General features: G+C 46.7%; 1 protein-coding gene across 1 annotated transcript in view; it reads right to left on the reverse strand.

Moving 5' to 3' along the window:
* LOC102381815 (gamma-aminobutyric acid receptor subunit alpha-3-like) overlaps positions 1 to 18,089 on the reverse strand; it is a 165,301-nt gene that overhangs the window by 22,966 nt on the left and 124,246 nt on the right. Inside the window, exons 5-7 of the mRNA XM_006027532.2 lie at positions 10,091 to 10,173; positions 4,445 to 4,588; positions 1,980 to 2,132 (exon numbers count right to left, since the gene is read on the reverse strand). Coding sequence (XP_006027594.1) covers positions 1,980 to 2,132; positions 4,445 to 4,588; positions 10,091 to 10,173 — 380 coding nt within the window. The remainder of the gene's footprint in view (positions 1 to 1,979; positions 2,133 to 4,444; positions 4,589 to 10,090; positions 10,174 to 18,089) is intronic.

Below are 18,089 nucleotides of genomic sequence, written 5' to 3' on the forward strand. Positions count from 1 at the left end.
AAGCTGCGTGCTCTCACCACCCTGCTGGATGCAGGCCCTGGGCTCCATGCTCTTGCCAGCCCCAGCCTCATAATCTGCACTTCCACCTAGCCGCAGCTTCCCTACATGGTGCCCAGAGTGAGAGCTGCAGCAGGAACGCAAGGAGGAGCCACTGAAGGCTGGGGAAACCAAGCAGATCCTTTGGTGGCTGCAGTAGTGGCAGAAGTGGCTCCACCCAGAAGCTGTGCATGATGGCTGGGGATAGGGCCCTCACGTGCAGGAAGGTGGGAGCAAAGACTATGGGCTGAGTGGGGTACAATTAATTGGTGGGCACCTGTGGGCTGGATGAAACTGCCTGGTAGGCTGGATTTGGACCACAGGCCGTATTTTGCCTGCCCCTGAGTTATTGCCTTTCCCACACTTAGCACAATATTATTTGTCCCGCTTTTATGTAGCCTCCTAGATGCCAGCGCCTAATTCAGAAGGCATGAGGAGATCCAGGTCTCATGGTCTGGGTAGATAAATAAGAGAGGAATTAATTTTAAGGCATGTTAACATACCTGTGATGCCAGGTCTACATGCTGCCTCTATAGATGAATTGAAAATCTTCTTCACAAAGAAATCAAATAATTAAAAACTATTTAGGATGAAGGCCAGTGGATGCACTCCAGGAATTTGTTCACTGTACAAACGGATCTAATCTGGAGGCAGGAGGAGGGAGGTAGCAACTGCAAACTGATGTCCCTCTCCATATACCTAGTCTTCCCAAGGTGAGCATGTCAGTATGGTAATGCATAAAGCAGATTTAGTTTTATATAATTTATTAATTTATTAAGATTACTGCTAGTAAGCAGGATGTGCTTTGGTACCAAAAACACTGATTGTGGTAGGGTTACTAATTTTAATGGAGAATGTCCTTCCAGTACTAATTGCAGATTTAGTACTGTACTAAGAACTAAGCCCAAAGGACTTTACAATGTAAATTATACCTATTTTGTGAAAAATATACTCCTTATCAAGCCACCATAATGTCTTTTAAATAGCAGCAGCAGCAGCAGCAGAATATTCTATTTATGGGAGGAGTTGCTGGAAAATGAAATTACTATAAAACCACAACATTCATCCCTGCCAAGGCTTGTTAATAGATGAAAAACATTTCCTGATTAGAGGAATGATAGCAATACCACAGGCATGTGAACCTGGCCCAAGGTCCAAAGGACATTGTCTCCAAGATCAAAACTGTCCCCATGGTGTACTATGCCTCAAACCTGACTGACAGAGATAAAAGGAAGGTAGATGCTAATCATGCTGTGTTGCCACATGATTCTCAACAGCCTTCCCCAGAAGAGTGGGTTTCAAGCTGGCAAGAGCTGAGGACTTCACTGATGGACCACTATGACCTGGAGAAGAAAAGTTCTGATACCTGGGGCTATATCCTACTTTACTTAATGATCCCCAGCATAATTTCAGATTTTGGGACTTTAACGTAGTTTGCAATTCACCTCTGTCCATGCAACCCAGTACTAACTGCATCAGAGATCAAGATTCTGGCTAACGTTACTTTTCCTCCAGCTACATATGAATAAGAGGCCTTTGGAAGGACAAAATATGCATAAGAAATGTTACTTTTTGGAAACTTAGTGAGGTGTGGCAGCACATACTGCATATGCCTGTTTCTGTACCTCTGGAGCTGAGGTAGGTACTCCAGAAGGAAGCAAAGGTTCACATGAATACAAGCCATCTACCAGGAGGAGAGACAGTAAACAATTTACAGTGATTCCCAGGACTATTCACTATGCACATGGGTGAGGCTTAAGTATACCATGCCCACCAAAGAGACATTCAGATCCCAGATTGAGGAGCACTATGATAATAAGATCAGCAAACACAGAAAGGTAGTTATGGTGCCACCACATCAGCACTCTGGTTCCTGAAGAGGCCACACTTGCTCTTCATTTAAAATCCTTTTCCTATCAAAAGGCTGCATGTCAAAAACTCACCAAAAACAGTTCGGGCAGGGACAGACTCTCTGTTAAGCCAGAAGGAGACCTGTGATAGGATGACAGTCATAATGCAGGGCAGGTATGTCTGTATCACAAAGTACCCAATCTTCCGCTTGAGGTGAAAATGTGTGGTCATGACGACGTACTCCCCTGGAGAAAGAGCATGTTAGAGCAGAAAGCAGCAGAACAAACCTTATCTGCCATGTATGAACCAACAAAACGTCAGTCCAGATTACAGAGCATTAAACTTCATCCACAGAAGGCATGATTTCAGTAAATTTCCAAGTTCTGCAAATATACTATCATAAAGCGATTGGCTGACAGATCCTGATGTTTTATTATCAGGAAGATTGCACAATAACAGCATGAAACCAGTGTATATTTCCTGAAACATGAAATTGGTGCTAACCTTCCAGGTGTCACTTTTATATGCAAAGCTTTTGTAAAAACATGAGGTTTGTTTTGCAGGTGGGTAGGTGTAGGCTGATGAGCACTTTTATCAACAGGAAAGGGGAAGAAATCTACATGCATTAGTCATTTTAAAGCACTTCCTCAGGACTTGCTCTATTACCTTCAAAACAGTCACAAAAGAAAAGCAAATCATCTGAACATCACTAGGAAACAGTCCTTGGAGGCTTTCTCGGCCTCTCTGCACCTAGGGAGAAGAGGCACCTTTCCTGTTGGGCTGGGTTTTTTGATCCAGCTACCCCTCCATTTCTTACTCTGCCTCAAGATGTGTGACAGGTAGGGCCCTGCCAACTTTTTATGGACTGTAACACTTTTACTTTGTTATTCGGTCACTGAGCCTATGACAAATGCTCTTCCAATATTTAAGCCCCCCTTACATAATCTCTGCTCAGAGTTGGGACAGGCTCCTGGCAATGAAAGGTTTCCACAGTAAACCAGTAGATTCTCTCTATTTGCCATCTTTATTTTCATTCCCTTCCCTCTGCTACTAAGGTCTTCAGTCTGATACACTGCATTTAGAACACAGCGTCCTTTTGTCATGATTTTTACACTATTCAGTCATTATTCATCAGTAGTTTTATGGCTCTCTTTCCATTTTAGCTTTCAGTCTATTACTGTTTCAGGTTTTTTTGCTATAACGTGGATGAGATATAATATTTATTCTTGGACTCCCCACCTTTCCTCAAGGAAGATGATGTGACTTACGAAAGAGAGGTTTTTTGTAAAGGGGACATATACTCAAAAGAGATTCTAATAACATACACAGAAGAGAAAAAAAGAGGACACACACACATGAGGTTATAGCAGCTGTATGCACCTGAATCACAGGGAAAGGGAAGAGAGAGGTGATTAATATTGGTCATTAATCAGAGAAAATATTTGCTTGGGACACTGTAGCAGGGCACTAAGAGATGGCTGCTCCTTAAGGCTGAAGAGGCCTGGCCAGGGAGCTCCGCAGGCTAAGCAGAGCTCCCCAGCTGCAGGTTGCCAGGCTAACAGCCTAAGGAAGTAATTGGCCACACCCGCCAACATCACCTGACCGGAAGGAGGCAGGGTTCTGGACTATATAAGCCCAAGCTGTAGCTAACAGACATGCACTCTCTCTGGCAATGGGCAGGAAAGGAGCTCCTGCCTGCTGAAAGTACTTGAGATGTGGATCTGCTCTGCTCTCTAGGTCCTACATGACTACAGGGAGTCTCCCAGGTACCAAGAATAGGGGCATGTTACTCTGAATGGAAACTTACTGTTGTTACTGTTAGTATTTAAGTTGTAGCCTAGGGGCTTGTATTTAAGATGTAGCCTAGGGGCTGGGGTGAGCCCATAGTGCCAGAGGGGTGCAGCTAAGGGGTTACAGAACCAGGTACCCAGGATAGAGGCACAGAAAGCCAGTCACTAGAGAACTCAATGCCTGCATGCTGCAAAGAGACAGGAGCCAGAGGGCTCAGTGCCAGGGGCATATAGAGTAGATGGCAGTAGTAACACCTGTGAGGCATAGGGCATATGTAGGGGACGTCAGAGCGTGTATACACCCCCTGGTATAGCTGGGCACATGAAGGGCAGCCTTCTGCCTAATGAACAGCTTAATTACTTATTAACAAGGCATGGCAGGTGAGATAGGTGGGGGGGCTGAGACCAGAGGTCAGCCTCAGAACAGCCCCCTAGCACATGGGCTGACACTAGAGGTCAGCCTCAGAACAGCCCCCTAGCACAGACACTCTTCTGTAACTGTTGTAATATTGTCCAAGAGATAAGAAAATCAATGAGCATCATATGCACATTCTCTGGCTTAAAGTCCATGATGTTCTTCTGAAAGACTAAAAGATGACCAAAATTAAATGAACTCCAAGAAGACATTCAAAGGCACAACTAGTAATTATGTGCATGAATTCCTTTGACTTCTAACAGGAGTGGAAAGTAAAGTACACTAACTTCCAATATACCTTATAGTGCAATCAGCTTTAAAGTTCATTCCTGACACCAACTCACTCCAGTACCTGTACTAGATCGAACCATCTCTGTTCCAACAACATGGCCCAAAAGATCATACTGATTGAGGCGAGATCCACCTTTTGCCACTTCTACTGATTTATCTTTCCCCAGCGTCCAAGTATAGATTACCTCTGTCTTCGTGTAGGCATCTGTAGAGAAGGAGGAAGGAGATTCAGACTTCTGATCATCCTAAAACAGTAGTATCTGGAGTCAAATTAATTCCTGTTGTGAATTCCACGGAGCTATGAAGATGCACATGGCCAAACATGTCTAGCCACCAACTTGATTTAGGAAGAGTCAATCATCTAAAAGTCAAGGCTTACTAGTGACTGTCTTCTAGATGCTAAGAATTTTGTGAAGTAAGTTGGTAAGGGAGTAGGACTATGCATTATTTTAGGAGGCAGTGTGCTCCTCTTTAACTCTCTTGTGCTGTCTTTTGAATACATGTGAGCATGAACAGCCATGTACATATTTCTGTTCTAGCACCTGCCTTGTGCTCTTTAGACTTCAGGCAGAATTCAAACCAACAGAATTCATACCTACATAACCAAAACCCCATAGTTTCCTAAATGAGAGGCCCACATCATAGGTATTTCTGTACCCAGATAGGTCTGAATGTTCCTCACTCTCTTAGTCATTTTGAACATCCTAGTCTTTCCTACATCTATATGAACGTCAAGGACTCACTTTCCTCCTGCTTTCAAGCCTTTGATCTTCCTCTCCTGGCCTTCTGCAGCTGCCTTACCTCCATTTGACTGCTTTGTTAAGAATCCCTGTAACTCACAATCATCAATTTTTCAACCAGGGATAATTTTGTATGTGCTGGGGGCCACACATGAAAAACTGGCCGTTAGTAAAGTTTCCCACTTCTCCATTCTGCCTTCTTCAATAACCTACTTTCTTCTCCTGTGTGATCACAGGCTTGCCAGGCAGCCTGCAAATAATCCTTGTTAGGGGCCGCTGGACGGTTTGGGGCTGAGAAAAGGCTGCCTGCAAACTGAAGAAGAGGCAGCCAGTAGAGGGCTGGTAGGTCTTGGGAGATGTAGCAGCATACAGCAACATAGTCCTCCAAATACTTACATGGCACTCCTTTAAATATATACCTCACTTCCCACCCCCTCCTCATATATGTGCTCCTTCATTCTCCAGCTTCCTACATATATGATGTGATTCACAAGTGCCGACCCATCTACCTACCTGCTCCTCCCCCCCACACACACACCTGCTCACCTGCACACTCAGACACCCCTGTTCACACACAGACACGCTTGCTTTCACAGAAATGCCAGCCTTGCAACCTTCAGATCCAGGGCTGTCCCGGCCAAACTAAGAAGTTGGCTGGTCTCTTCTTCCTAGAAGACCAAGATTCCAAGGTTCCTGCTCTGATTGGCCCAAGATGGTAGTTCCATGAAGTGAACAAGCCTATAGAATAAGATTGCTGAAGAGCTGCTCTAAAAAGTTTTTCACATAGCTGAGAGATTTTTAACTCCTCATCCCATAGGCTTCTCAAATAGAGACTTGGGTGCTTTTGTCAGGATTGATGGTAAGTCACTTCCAGCCAGTGAAATCTTTCCATTCCTGCAAATAAAGCTGTCAGTTCTCTAATTTTGTCCCATGGGACACTGCTATTCTTCATATCAGATAGCAATGGCATTGATATTCTGGGCATGCTTAATAGCCTGACACTATTTCTGACTTGTTTAATATTTTCTTTGAAAAATATGGGGCAGCCCAATCCAAATCAGGGGAGTTTCTTGAAATTTCAAAAAGGTCAAACTTGATGCAGCATCCTTTGCTTTCCTCTCCAAAGCACATGCATCCTACTGTGAGCAGCATTGTAGGGAAGTTTTGGGTTGTGCCCACATCTTCTAGGGTGTATGCTGAGACAGTCAAATGCATTTCACTCTTAGTCCTGGAACAAACACTGCTTGGTGGAAAGTGAAAGCTGGCTTGCCAAGCTCTGTTCCCTGCTTTTTCAGTGAGTGCTGTGCCTCAGAGCCTTTTGGAAGACTGCCATCACTAGGAAGTGGCATGGGGACAGGAGGTCACTGATGATCCACCCAAGTTTCCAGGCCCCTCCAATGCTTAAGGCAAAATCTGCTAAATCCTTAAAGAGTATGTCTGGTATGATACAGGCACTGGAAAAGCTGTTAGGCAACAACTTAAACTTCTTATAGAGAAGGGGTGAACACAGTCACTCCCAGCATCCAATAAAGTGAGCTACAGCTCACGAAAGCTCTCACACTCTGTGTCTTGCTCGCATGGCCTTGCTTGCTCTGTCTCACTCATGCACAGCCTTGCCCTCACTCTCTCATACAAATCTACCCTGCTTTCTGTTTTATAAATGCAATATTAGTGGGAATCCTTCTTGTCTTTAGGATCTTTATTTCAGAACTTTGCCATTCAGATGCTAAAATATTCAAAAACAAGATGATGCCAAGAATCATTCACCAATTAGTTCTACCAGAAACATACACACAAGTTCCTTTCCTCCATTTCTTCCTCCTATCCTAACTTTTGTGTTGCAGCAAATAACTGAAAGAGAGGTAATCTAAGGAAAGCTGCTTCCAGGCTTTGCTAGGTGAGAGTGTTATTCTGGCTTTGCTCTGTCTCTTATTTCACTCTCCTACAGTTAGGGCTGGAATGTCTATCCCTATACACTATAAAAGAAAGCTATGGTGTCTCCTCCTGGCAATCTTTGTTATTACACTATAACTAACAGTAATCAAGAAAACATGCCATTAGCACATCTGCTCACCAGCAGAATGAAGAGGAAGACTGACTTGGTACAAGCAATTATAAGAATATATTTTTGTTTCTCAGATAATTGTACAGGAAGCTGCTTTAAAACAAAAGACTGTTGCAGGCATGATCCTGCTGTTGATGTTACCACATGGAGCTTACTTCCAAGTAGGAATTATAGATAGAAGGTCAGTCTGGCTATTTCTCTAATCGTCACAGGGAAAGACTCCAGTTAGTCATCCTGATGTCCACTGCAGCCACTCACTCACTGTTTCAGACAGACAGCAGCCATGGGATCTGCTCAGTGGGAACAGTGCAGAGATAAGCACAGCGGGGACTAAATTCTCTGCCAGAATAGAGACAGTCCTAGGGTACAATTACCTATCCCTAGATTACTGCATCTCAGGATTATGACAAATGCAAGCTGACATCTTTACATAATGGGCATATACATGTTCTGTTTGTAGCTAGAAGTGAGGATGGCCAATTGTATTCTCATCCTATCTAAAAATAGCATCTTTCCCTTTGTCTGAAGGTAGTAACAGGATAAGTGTCTCACAGTGTGCATTTATGGTAGAGTTTTTTTCTTGCTGTAACTTATTGAGACACATACACGCAACTTGCTTGCTGGACCATAGCCTCAGGGTCTTCTACATCACATTCTGTGTGTGTGCAGTGCTGGCACTCATACAAATAATCAAACTTGGAGTAGATCCATCATCCATTTAGTACAACATCCCTCTTTTGACCATCTGTTTCAGAGGAAGGTTAAAGAAAGCTCACAGTTGGCAGATGTGGGATAATCTGTTCCCCCGAAGATCTTGTGAGAAGCCCCAATGGTCGGAGGCTGCTTTAAACCTTGTAGCATGAGGGTTTTTCTCTTTCTTCTCATACCCTTAAGTATGAGGCTTTTTAACCCTCTTGCACTTACTCTCCTTTGGTGACTAATTCCACTTGGCATTAACAAGGGTTTCCTTTCCATGAATTTTGAATTTCCTCTCTTTCAAACTAGATGGTTGGGTGCTTTATTGTATTACATTTTCTGAGACCCTAGAGCAGGGGTGTCCAACCTTTTTGAATGTGGGGCCGGATCATGAACTTTTTATCACCCAGTGGGCTGGCAGGAGCGGGTGCTCGCATGGCCTGTCCAGTCCGGCCGCAGCCTGGGAGTGCAGGGGTCAAGGGGTACTGCCTGACCCCACCGTGTCCTCCCTGCCACCTGGGCAGCCTTGAGGATGCTCCCACACCAGCGCACCTGGGCTGAGCAGCCAGGGGGACATGTGGGGACTCTACAGAGGGGTGCAGGATGTGCAGGGACACCCCCCTGCTCCCTCTTCCCCGGGGCAGCCCGAGCCCAAGTGGCAGGGGTCCCTCCCTCCCCTGGGCCAGCGACACACCACCTCCAGCATGATGTCTGCGGGAGTAGGGGCATGCAGGGAGGCGGAAGTGGCACCAGCTTTCCACCCTGACAGCCACAGCAGCAGCGGCATCAGCATCTCCAGCAGGCCCGGCTGCAGCATCCCTCTGAGCTGGCATCCGCGCCCCCTTCATCTGCCCGCTGCACTGTGACCTGCTCCAGCCCACGCCGCTGGCAGGGACCAGCGCAGGGTGGTGCTGGCATGCAAATGAGGAAGGGAGGGGCGGGGCTAGGAACAGAAACCCTGCAATGTGGGAGAGGGGAAGAGCTGGCATGCAAATGAGGAAGGGAGGGGTGGGGCGAGGAAGGGACACCGTGAAATGAGGGGGGAGGGAAGGAGCCGCACCACGCCAGCAACGTCAAGCTGACACGATGCGTGTGGGAACCTTGTCCCTTCCCCAGCCCTTCAGCAGCCATTAGGAAGCTGCTGAGGGGCTGGGAGAGGGGCAAGGGGGGGGAATGAAAGTAAACAGCGTTTACTTTCATTTCCCATCGCAGCACCGCGGGCCACAGAAAATGGCTTGGTGGGCCGTATGTTGGACAAGCCTGCCCTAGAATGTCATCAGGTGGTAGTCCAAACTCTTATTTATTTGGGAATAGGTAACTCTCAAAAGGTTGAAATAGACTGAAGGGCAGGCCCCCATACTAGGAGGCGACTCTGCATAGAGCTGTACAGAGAAAGATAATTTTACTTTGTGGAGGATTTTGATATTTTTCATTCCCATTTGGAATGTGATCCAAGATTTTTGAGATTCTAGGTGAAAATGAATGGAGTGCCAAAGACAGTCCATGTAGGGGGATGCAGCCTCTGACAGTCCTGGGATCCCAGACTGCTGCAGAGTTGTGACTTGACAATTGAGGAGCCAGTGCTCTGTGGGCTTCCAGGATCCTGGCTCCTGACCATCCCACCTTTTTTCCTGAAAAGGAGCCAGGAACCTCAGCTCCCAGGGTTTTGGGGTTTCCATTTCCCATCAGTCTATACAGTGGGATGCTCAGAAGCTGGTTGGGTGGGACAGCAGAACCAAGCAGCATTTGAAGCCCACCAGGCTGGCAGGGCCACATTACAACTCTGCTGAGATTGAGATATCTCACAGGACATTTTTATTTTGATAAACTGGCATTCTCTGAAGGAAACACATTGAGTATTTCCATCCACATGCCTCTGCGGGGGAGAGGCTGTGGAGGGAACCCTGCTTACTTACGTGGCAAACTCACAGCAGGATCAAATATCACCAACCCACCCCCAGAGTCCAAATTACCTGCACATATGCATGCAGCAATCTTGTCTGTAATAGGGGAAGGTGTGGTTTTATTGTATTTATGTAAAGCCCTTGGTAAATGCTTGAGCACTGTATAACAAATAAGATCACCTAAAAACCCAATTGAAGTGTTATTGAAGAAATAAGAAGAAGTAAGAAATAAGCTACCAGGATTTATACATGTAAAACTGTGCCAGTGTGTCTCTGCGAAGAAGGCTGAACCTGGCACTTACAGCTTCCAAATTTCAGTGGGCAGGCATGTACATCCATTGGGAAGTCCTCCAGGTGCATGGGGCACTCAGCATGGATTGTTAACCTGTAAGAGAAACAAACACAGGCCATGATCATAAACACATGGCTGCTGGAGCTTCTGGTGCAGCCTCTTGCCCTGTGTGCTCAAAGCTGACAAAGAGTCAGAGTGCTGACTACCAGCAGATCTCTGGGCAGCAGGCCCTTGGCTATGGAGAGAACTGCATGGGCTCCAGTCTCGCCACCTTCCCGAAGTTACAACTTAAGCCCTATTGACTGAGTTCATCTTTATCCACTAATTGCAAGAGAAAAATTTGCCAAAAACCTATACATGTACATATTTGCGTGTAATATTCAGAGAGGTTATTTGCACCAGTTTGAGCAGTGCCACAAACTGCATCATGGACCTTATTAAACCCAAGTGGAAGGAGCTTTGCAGTAACCTAAGCATGACCTATTTCTGGTAGTTTGGGAGGAGTCAAAAGCCAATAAATTATATACTAAAGGCACTTTATGGTTAGTGGATGTATAAAGAGTAGCAAAGCACTAGAGAAAATTAGAAATCTGGGCTAACGTGATTCAAGACACAGCTCCATGTTACCTACCTAAGCATCCTGAAATTCAGAGGCTTGTATCAGCTGCTACATTAGTGTATGGACACACATAACACTTAGACCAGAGGCATTTTACAATGGTTCAATTTTTGTGTGTCTGCACTCTTAGAATGAAACATGCCACTAAGCATGCTGGCCAGAGGTATTGGCTAATGAAGGTTCTTGGACCATATGGCTCCTTTCTACTCCTTTATGGCACCCTAGAAGGTACAAAGATGCTGACCCTGCATTTTGGAAGTACAGACTGCAGTTGTCATCCTGTTTTGCAGAGGTACTAGTGTGGGAGTGGAACAGATTTGTACACACACAATCCTGGTGCCCATGTGAAGCTGCAGGGCATAACCCAACCATATGATCTCGTTACATCAACAATAATATGCAGTCATCTCTGGGAAATGGGACTGGTGTTATGATAGTGCTAGTAACAATACAGAACTTGTGGCCACACATGAAGGGGCCTTATATGAAAAAGCCCAAGAAACCATGGTAATTCATTATTGAAACTAATGCTCATTGTTTAAGTATTCCAAACAGCATGGAAAGTCTGCAGCATCATAACTTACACACTGTAGCCATAAGAGCGTGTTTAGGAGACATTAGGTAAGAAATACTTTAAAGAGCTCAGTGAATCAGGAAAACTTTCTGTGGCTTGACAAGGCAATAAAAAGAATGTTAGCTGGAATGGGGTAGTCACTAAAGCAGTGGAGTTGGAGTCATCCTATAAAGAACCCAGATCATAAGAAATGAGCAGGAAGATTTTGTTGCAGTATTGCTGTTGGAAGTTGTTTTTTCAAGAAATTGGTAACTTTCACAAAAATGTTCTTTGTCCTTTAAAAATTGGGGTTTTTGTAAAATAAATAAATAAATAAATAAATACAAATTAAAATAAAATAAAATAAATTAAAAATCCAAAATGCATTAGTTTTCAGGTTTTGGTTTCCTTAGTAAACAGCTTTTTTCCGCTCTAAAACCTCCAATCATTTCAAAGTAAAATTTCAGTGAAAATTTAAAATATTTTTTGTTGGTGAATTACCTATTGTCAGCTAAAAATAAAAATTCATTCACAGACCGCTGTTGTGAAACAAAATAGGAGCAATTCACCTTGGGCACTTGTCCATAGCATCAGCCTTTTCTGGCTAAAGATGTTCCCATTTTTTTTTCACTCTTGTAATATAACATGACTAATGACCTAACGTGTACATAATTTAGCACATTATGGCTTAATATGCTATTACTTTTAAAGAACGCTAGGGGACACGTCATAACAATTTTACCCTCCTGCTCTCGCATTAGTAATTTATACCAGGGGGCATTTTAAGATGGAAGTTGATTTCAATGGACAGGAGTGTCACCAGCTTTCCTTTAGAGACATCCCTATTTTGGGGGGGGGGGGGGGGGGTTGAGTTCAATAAGCATGCTGCCCAACTTCTGCAAAGCCTTCCACCCCTTCACAAGGCTTGGCATTGGGGGTCGGCCAGGTGGGCATCCATCCAAAGGGACTGCCCCAAGCCTGTTCCTGCACTCTTCCCCTACCCGTGCTTTTTTTGAGTGCCTGATGAAGGGGGTTCATGAAATCTTTTTGTGCAAAGCTCTGCAAGTGGCTGCCTGAGACCCCCCTCAAGTCAGGCTTGGCATCGGGGGTCGGTACCATAGGCCACCCAAAGGAGCTGCCCCCCTGGCCAATTTGTTCCTCTGACCAAGACTGCTATCCCATCACAAGTCTAGCTTGCTGGCATCCCTGGGCATTGACATTGGGGTACCACAATCATTCCATGTCACATACACCCAATTTACAAAGCAACCCAAAGTAGCTTCCCCCTGCAGTCTTTTCCCCCCACTTTTTGCACAGGGTTTTGGTGCTCTTTTTTGCCCAGATTTTCATGCTCTTTTCCAGTCTAGCGCCAGCCTGTCTGGAGTTTTTTTTTTACTTCAAAATGAGGTTGGCAGAGGGGTGGGAAGTGGGGGGTTCCTGCCCTGCGCAAGGCCTATAAATTGTGGGAGCAGTGGTCAATCAGAGAGTTTTGAGGTACATGACAGACGGCAGCATATCAGACAGAGGCAGAAGGACTCAGTCCAGCTGGGATAGTTGCCACTGGGTTGCACAGGACAGCTAATGCAGTGGTCAAGAAGAGTGCAGGTTGTGGCTGATGAATTCAGGTGCAGTGCAGTGTTAGAATGCAGGATGAGAGCTGCTTTGCAACATGGGACTTAAAAGACAATACCACTTTACGTATGCATTGGTAAGTGACACCTGACACTGGGCTATGCCCTGAGGGTGGGGGCTGCATTGTTTACTTCAACTTTGATGTAAATAGGGTTGGTGGATTTAATTGCTGTGAAGGAAGGCACAAGGTATTGCACAGCATGAAGACCCACAGTCGCAGTGCAAGGTTGGTGGTGGGGAGGAACGCCCTTCCCCCACTTCCTTGGCCATCAGCCACTTTTCTCCACCTCACCTTCCTGTTTGAGCCCCGCCCTCCCCCCCCCCTGCTTTTCAGTACAGAAGGGGTACCCAAGTTCAGGGCAGAAGGCACTACATGGTGGTTTTCCAAAACAAATTCTTTTGCTCGTTCTTAAACTCAACCCCCCCGCCCCATTCCTTCTCTGGCTCCTATTTTTTAGCTCCCAATTGCTATGCTCCATGTTGCTGCAGCTGGTCACAACCTGCAGAAGAGAAGAACACACTCACGAAGGCAGAGAGGGATGCCTGATACCACTTCCTTCTCAAGTGGCAATACTGGCAATGTCACTGCTGAGTGCCTGTTCACTACTTGTAATATCCTTCGATTCATAATGCTGAAAAAACAATTGAGAATTCACCCTTAGCAGTATATGTATAAAATTTAAGCCTCTCTCTGCTGCAGCATAGACAGTTTCTAAATAGAGAATAAGGGATAGTATTGTGTGAATACATCAGCAACAGCCCCAGCCCCGGTGGTGCTGCCTACCCAGGGCTCCTCTGAGGCCTCCACCCAGACGGAGCCTGCGGGGGGGCTGAAGTCACCCTCCCCCCCTGTCTGTGGGGTATGCCTGATGGGGCATCTGCAGCTTGAGGGGGGTGGAGTGGGGAGCAGGAGTTCCTTTGCTTGTCTCACATGTGCCCACCTTTGGGCCTTGGAGGAGCAGGTGAGGGAGCTCCAGACTGAGGTCTGCAGGCTGCAGGTGACCAGGGCTTCCGAGGATGAAACTGATGGGTACTTTCATTCTCTGCAGGGTCAGGAACCTAGTGGAGAAGCCCCCCAGGAGAGACCCACTGCAACAGTATGGCAGATGGTCACCTCCAGAGCCAGGGCTACTTGTGCTACCACAGTGTCAGCCCCCCCAGGTACAGCTGGAGAACAGGACTGAGGCCCTGGCAGCTGTGGAGGAGGAAGTAGGAGAGGATGCCTCCAGAGGAGCAGATGCTACTCCATGCATGCACAGACTGAGTGATACCACAACACCAAGAGGAAGAGACAGTGGGTCCTCATAATCAGCGATTCCAACCTGAGAGGAATGGAGGGGCCCACTGTCACCCTGACCCCATGGCATGTGAGGTTTGTTGCCTGACTGGAGCTCAGATGTGGGACATCATGGAGATGATCCTGGGCCTCATACGACCCTCTGATCAATACCCCATGGTCCGCATCCATGTGGGAATGAATGACGTGGCTAGGGGCAGTCCAGACTGCATCATGAGAGCCTACAAGGCTCTAGAGACCAAGCTCAAGGAGACAGGGGCACAGGTGGCTTTCTCTTCTACTGTTCCAGTGAGCAGACACAGGCGGCACCATGAGGCATGCATTGGTGAGGTCAACTGGTGGCTTTGGAGCTGGTGTTACCAGGTGGGCCTTGGGTTCTTGGACCATGATGCACATTTCCACACAGAGGGCATGCTTAGGCGAAATGGGCTTCATCCCTCCCTGAAAGGTAAGCATGTTTTTTCTTCCAGGCTGGCTGATCTCATATGGCAAGCTTTCAACTAGGTTCACCAGGGGACAGGGATGCAGAGGAACATGAGGTCACTCCACTGTCAAGCCAGGTGACACGCGCAGGTAAGTGCTAGGGGCCAGGGCAGGCATAGGAACAAGGGGGCGGCACATGCACCTACAGGAGGCTTCAAATGCTTCTACACAAATGCTCAAAGCATGGGAAATAAGCAGGAGGAACTCACCGTCCTGCTAGCTAGCAAAAACCCAGACCTAGTGGGGCTCACGGAAACCTGTTGGGATTCTACCCATGACTGGGCAGTGGACATTGAGGGCTACAGGCTGTACAGGCAAGACAGAGCAGGGAAAAAGGGTGGTGGTGTAGTGCTCTATGTCAAAGAGCAATACATGTCCTCAATGATCAGGATGGGGTCAGAGGAGGGGCAAACTGAGGTGCTCTGGGTAACAATGCAAGGAGGTTATGGGGAAAGGGACTTGATAGTGGGCATCTACTACAGACTGCCTCACCAGGGGCACGAACTGGACGTGGAATTCTCACATCAGCTCATGGAGGCTGTAAAATCAAGGGATGTAGTTGTCATGGGTGACATAAATGATCCAGACATCTGCTGGGAGGAGCAGTCAGCCAAGCCTGAATGCTCATGTAGGTTCCTAGCTGGGATACAGGACCTCCACCTAACCCAGGATGTGCATAGTCCCACCAGGGGAAATGCCTTGCTGGACTTGGTCCTTGCCACAGGTGAGGGTCTTTGGATACTCAACCACCTGGGTGACAGTGATCATCACCTGCTGGAATTTACTATCCAATGCAGGGTTGTGAAAGCAAGTGGTAAGGAAAAAGTCCTTGACTTCAGGAGGGCCAACTTCAATGAGCTAAGAGGATTAGTAGGAGAGGCATTGGGGTCTTGGAGCTTCAATGAGATGGGAGTCCAAGGCAGGTGGTTGTTTCTCAAGGAGGCGATCCTCCAAGCTCAAAAGGAATCAGTCCCAATGCCCACCAAGGTGGGCAGGAGTGCTAAAAAGCCCCCATGGCTTGGCAAAGACATCCAGGAATCCCTGAGGGCAAAAAAAAGGAGGCTTACAAGCAGTGGAAACAAGGGGCTGTCATCAAGGAGGATTATACCTCCGTTGCTCATGACGGCAGGGAGGCTGTTAGGAAGGCCAAGGCAAAGATGGAGCTAGGACTGGGGACTGGAATTAGGGATAACAAAAAGTCCTTTTTCAAATACATAGGGAGTAAGAAGCAGGCACTGGGTAATGTGGGGCCTCTACAGGACAGGCTTGGAAATCTGGTGATTGCAGCAAATGAAAAAGCTGACCTCTTTAACAAATTCTTTGCCTCCATATTCCTGAACAGGGACTGGGACATTTCCCCCACTAGGATTATGGACAGACCCAGGGGAGGCACCCCCATGCTTTGGGTCAGGGATGACATAGTTAGGGAACTTTTGGAGGGGCTGGATGTGTTTAAATCAGTAGGTCCAGATGCTCTTCACCCGAGGGTGCTGAGGGAATTGGCAGGGGTCATAGCAGAGCCCCTGGCATGGCTTTATGAGCACTTGTGGGGCTCTGGCCAGGTACCAGAGGATTGGAAAAGGGCCAATGTGGTCCCCATTTACAAGAAGAGGAGAAAGGAGGACCCGGGTAACTATAGGCCAGTTAGTCTCACCTTGGTCCTTGGGAAGACCTTTGAGAAAATTATCAAGGAGCATATCTGCAAGGGCCCAGCAGGGGAGGTAATGCTCAGGAGCAACCAACATGTTCATTGAGGGCAGATTCTGCCTGACTAACCTGGTTTCCTTTTATGATAAGGTCACAAAGTCCCTGGATGCGGGCATCAAGGTGGATGTCATCTTCCTGGACTTGAAAAAGGCCTTTGACACTGTTTCCCATCACATTCTCATAAAAAAACTAGGTGACTATGGCACTGATACCTACACAGTCAGATGGGTGGCAAATTGGCTAGATGGTTGCACTCAGAGAGTGGTGGTAAATGGGTCATTTTCGACCTGGAGGGATGTGAACAGCGGGGTCCCCCAGGGCTCAGTTCTGGGGCCTGTACTGTTCAACATCTTTATCAGCGATCTGGATGTGGGTGTGGAAAGCACACTGTTCAAATTCACTGATGACACCAAGATGTGGAGCGAGGTGGGCACACTGGAGGGGAGGGACAGGATCCAGCTAGATTTAGACAGGTTACAGAGGTGGGCAGATGAGAATAGGATGGAATTCAATGCAGACAAGTGCAGGGTACTGCATCTAGGGAGAAGGAGCCAACAACACACCTATAGGCTAGGGAACACCCTTCTTGTCAACACAGTGGCAGAAAGGGATCTTGGGGTCATTGTTCACTCTAGGATGAACATGAGCCACCAATGCGAGGAAGCAGTCAGTAAAGCTAACAGCACCTTGTTGTGCATCTACAGATGCATCACAAGCAAGTCCAGGGAGGTGATCCTTCCCCTCTATGCGACATTGGTCAGGCTGCAGTTGGAGTACTATGTCCAGTTCTGGATGCCGCACTTCAAGAGGGATGTGGCTAGCATTGAGAGGGTCCAGAGGAGGGCCACTTGCATGGTCAAGGGGCAGTGGGTCAGGCCCTGTGAAGAGAGACTAAAGGGCCTGGACCTATTCAGCCTCCACAAAAGAAGGCTGAGAGGGGATCTGGTGGCCACTTACAAACTCACTCAGGGGGACCAGCAGAAATTGTGTGAGGCTCTGTTCCCCTGGGCACCATGGGGGGTTACTAGGGATAACAGCCACAAATTTTTAAAGAGAAGGTCCAGGCTGGACATCAGGAGACATTACTTTACAGTTAGGGCTGCCAGGCTCTGGAATGGACTCCCAAGGGAGGTGGTGCTCTCCTACCTTGGGGGTCTTCAAGAGGAGGCTGGACAGATATTTGGCTGGGATGTTATGACCCTGGTACTCATTCTTGCCCGGGGCAGGGGTCGGGCCTGATGATCTTTTTAGGTCCCTTCTGACCCTAAGCACTATGAAACTAAACATGCACTTGAAATAATTCTTTTTAAATTTAAAAATTAATATTTCAGTTTAATACATGAACGTGCCAGTATTTACCATGATTACAATATTTTTGTCTGTGTTCAGGGTAAGAACAGTCTGTGCTACGTTTGTTTGTCCTAATTCTGGGCTTGCCTGCTGCTCAGCTGCTCAGCATACAGTGTGCAAGATTTAAAAATGCAGAAAAATTACAAATGTTTAGGTAATCCAAGCAGCTATTTACTGAAACATGCTTCATTAACTCTTTTCAAAGATGATGTATACAATGTTCCTTTTTTATTTTTTGTTTATATACCCAATTTTTTTTAGTTCACTGTGTTTCACTACCTGTGCTCGGTGTACTCTTCATTCAGATACAAAGGAGCACAGTCATTTCTGGGTGCTGGGTGAGAAATGAAATGGCTGAATTTTTGGCA

The sequence above is a fragment of the Alligator sinensis genome, unplaced genomic scaffold (genome assembly GCF_000455745.1).
Source record: "Alligator sinensis unplaced genomic scaffold, ASM45574v1 scaffold879_1, whole genome shotgun sequence".
NCBI lineage: Eukaryota > Metazoa > Chordata > Crocodylia > Alligatoridae > Alligator > Alligator sinensis.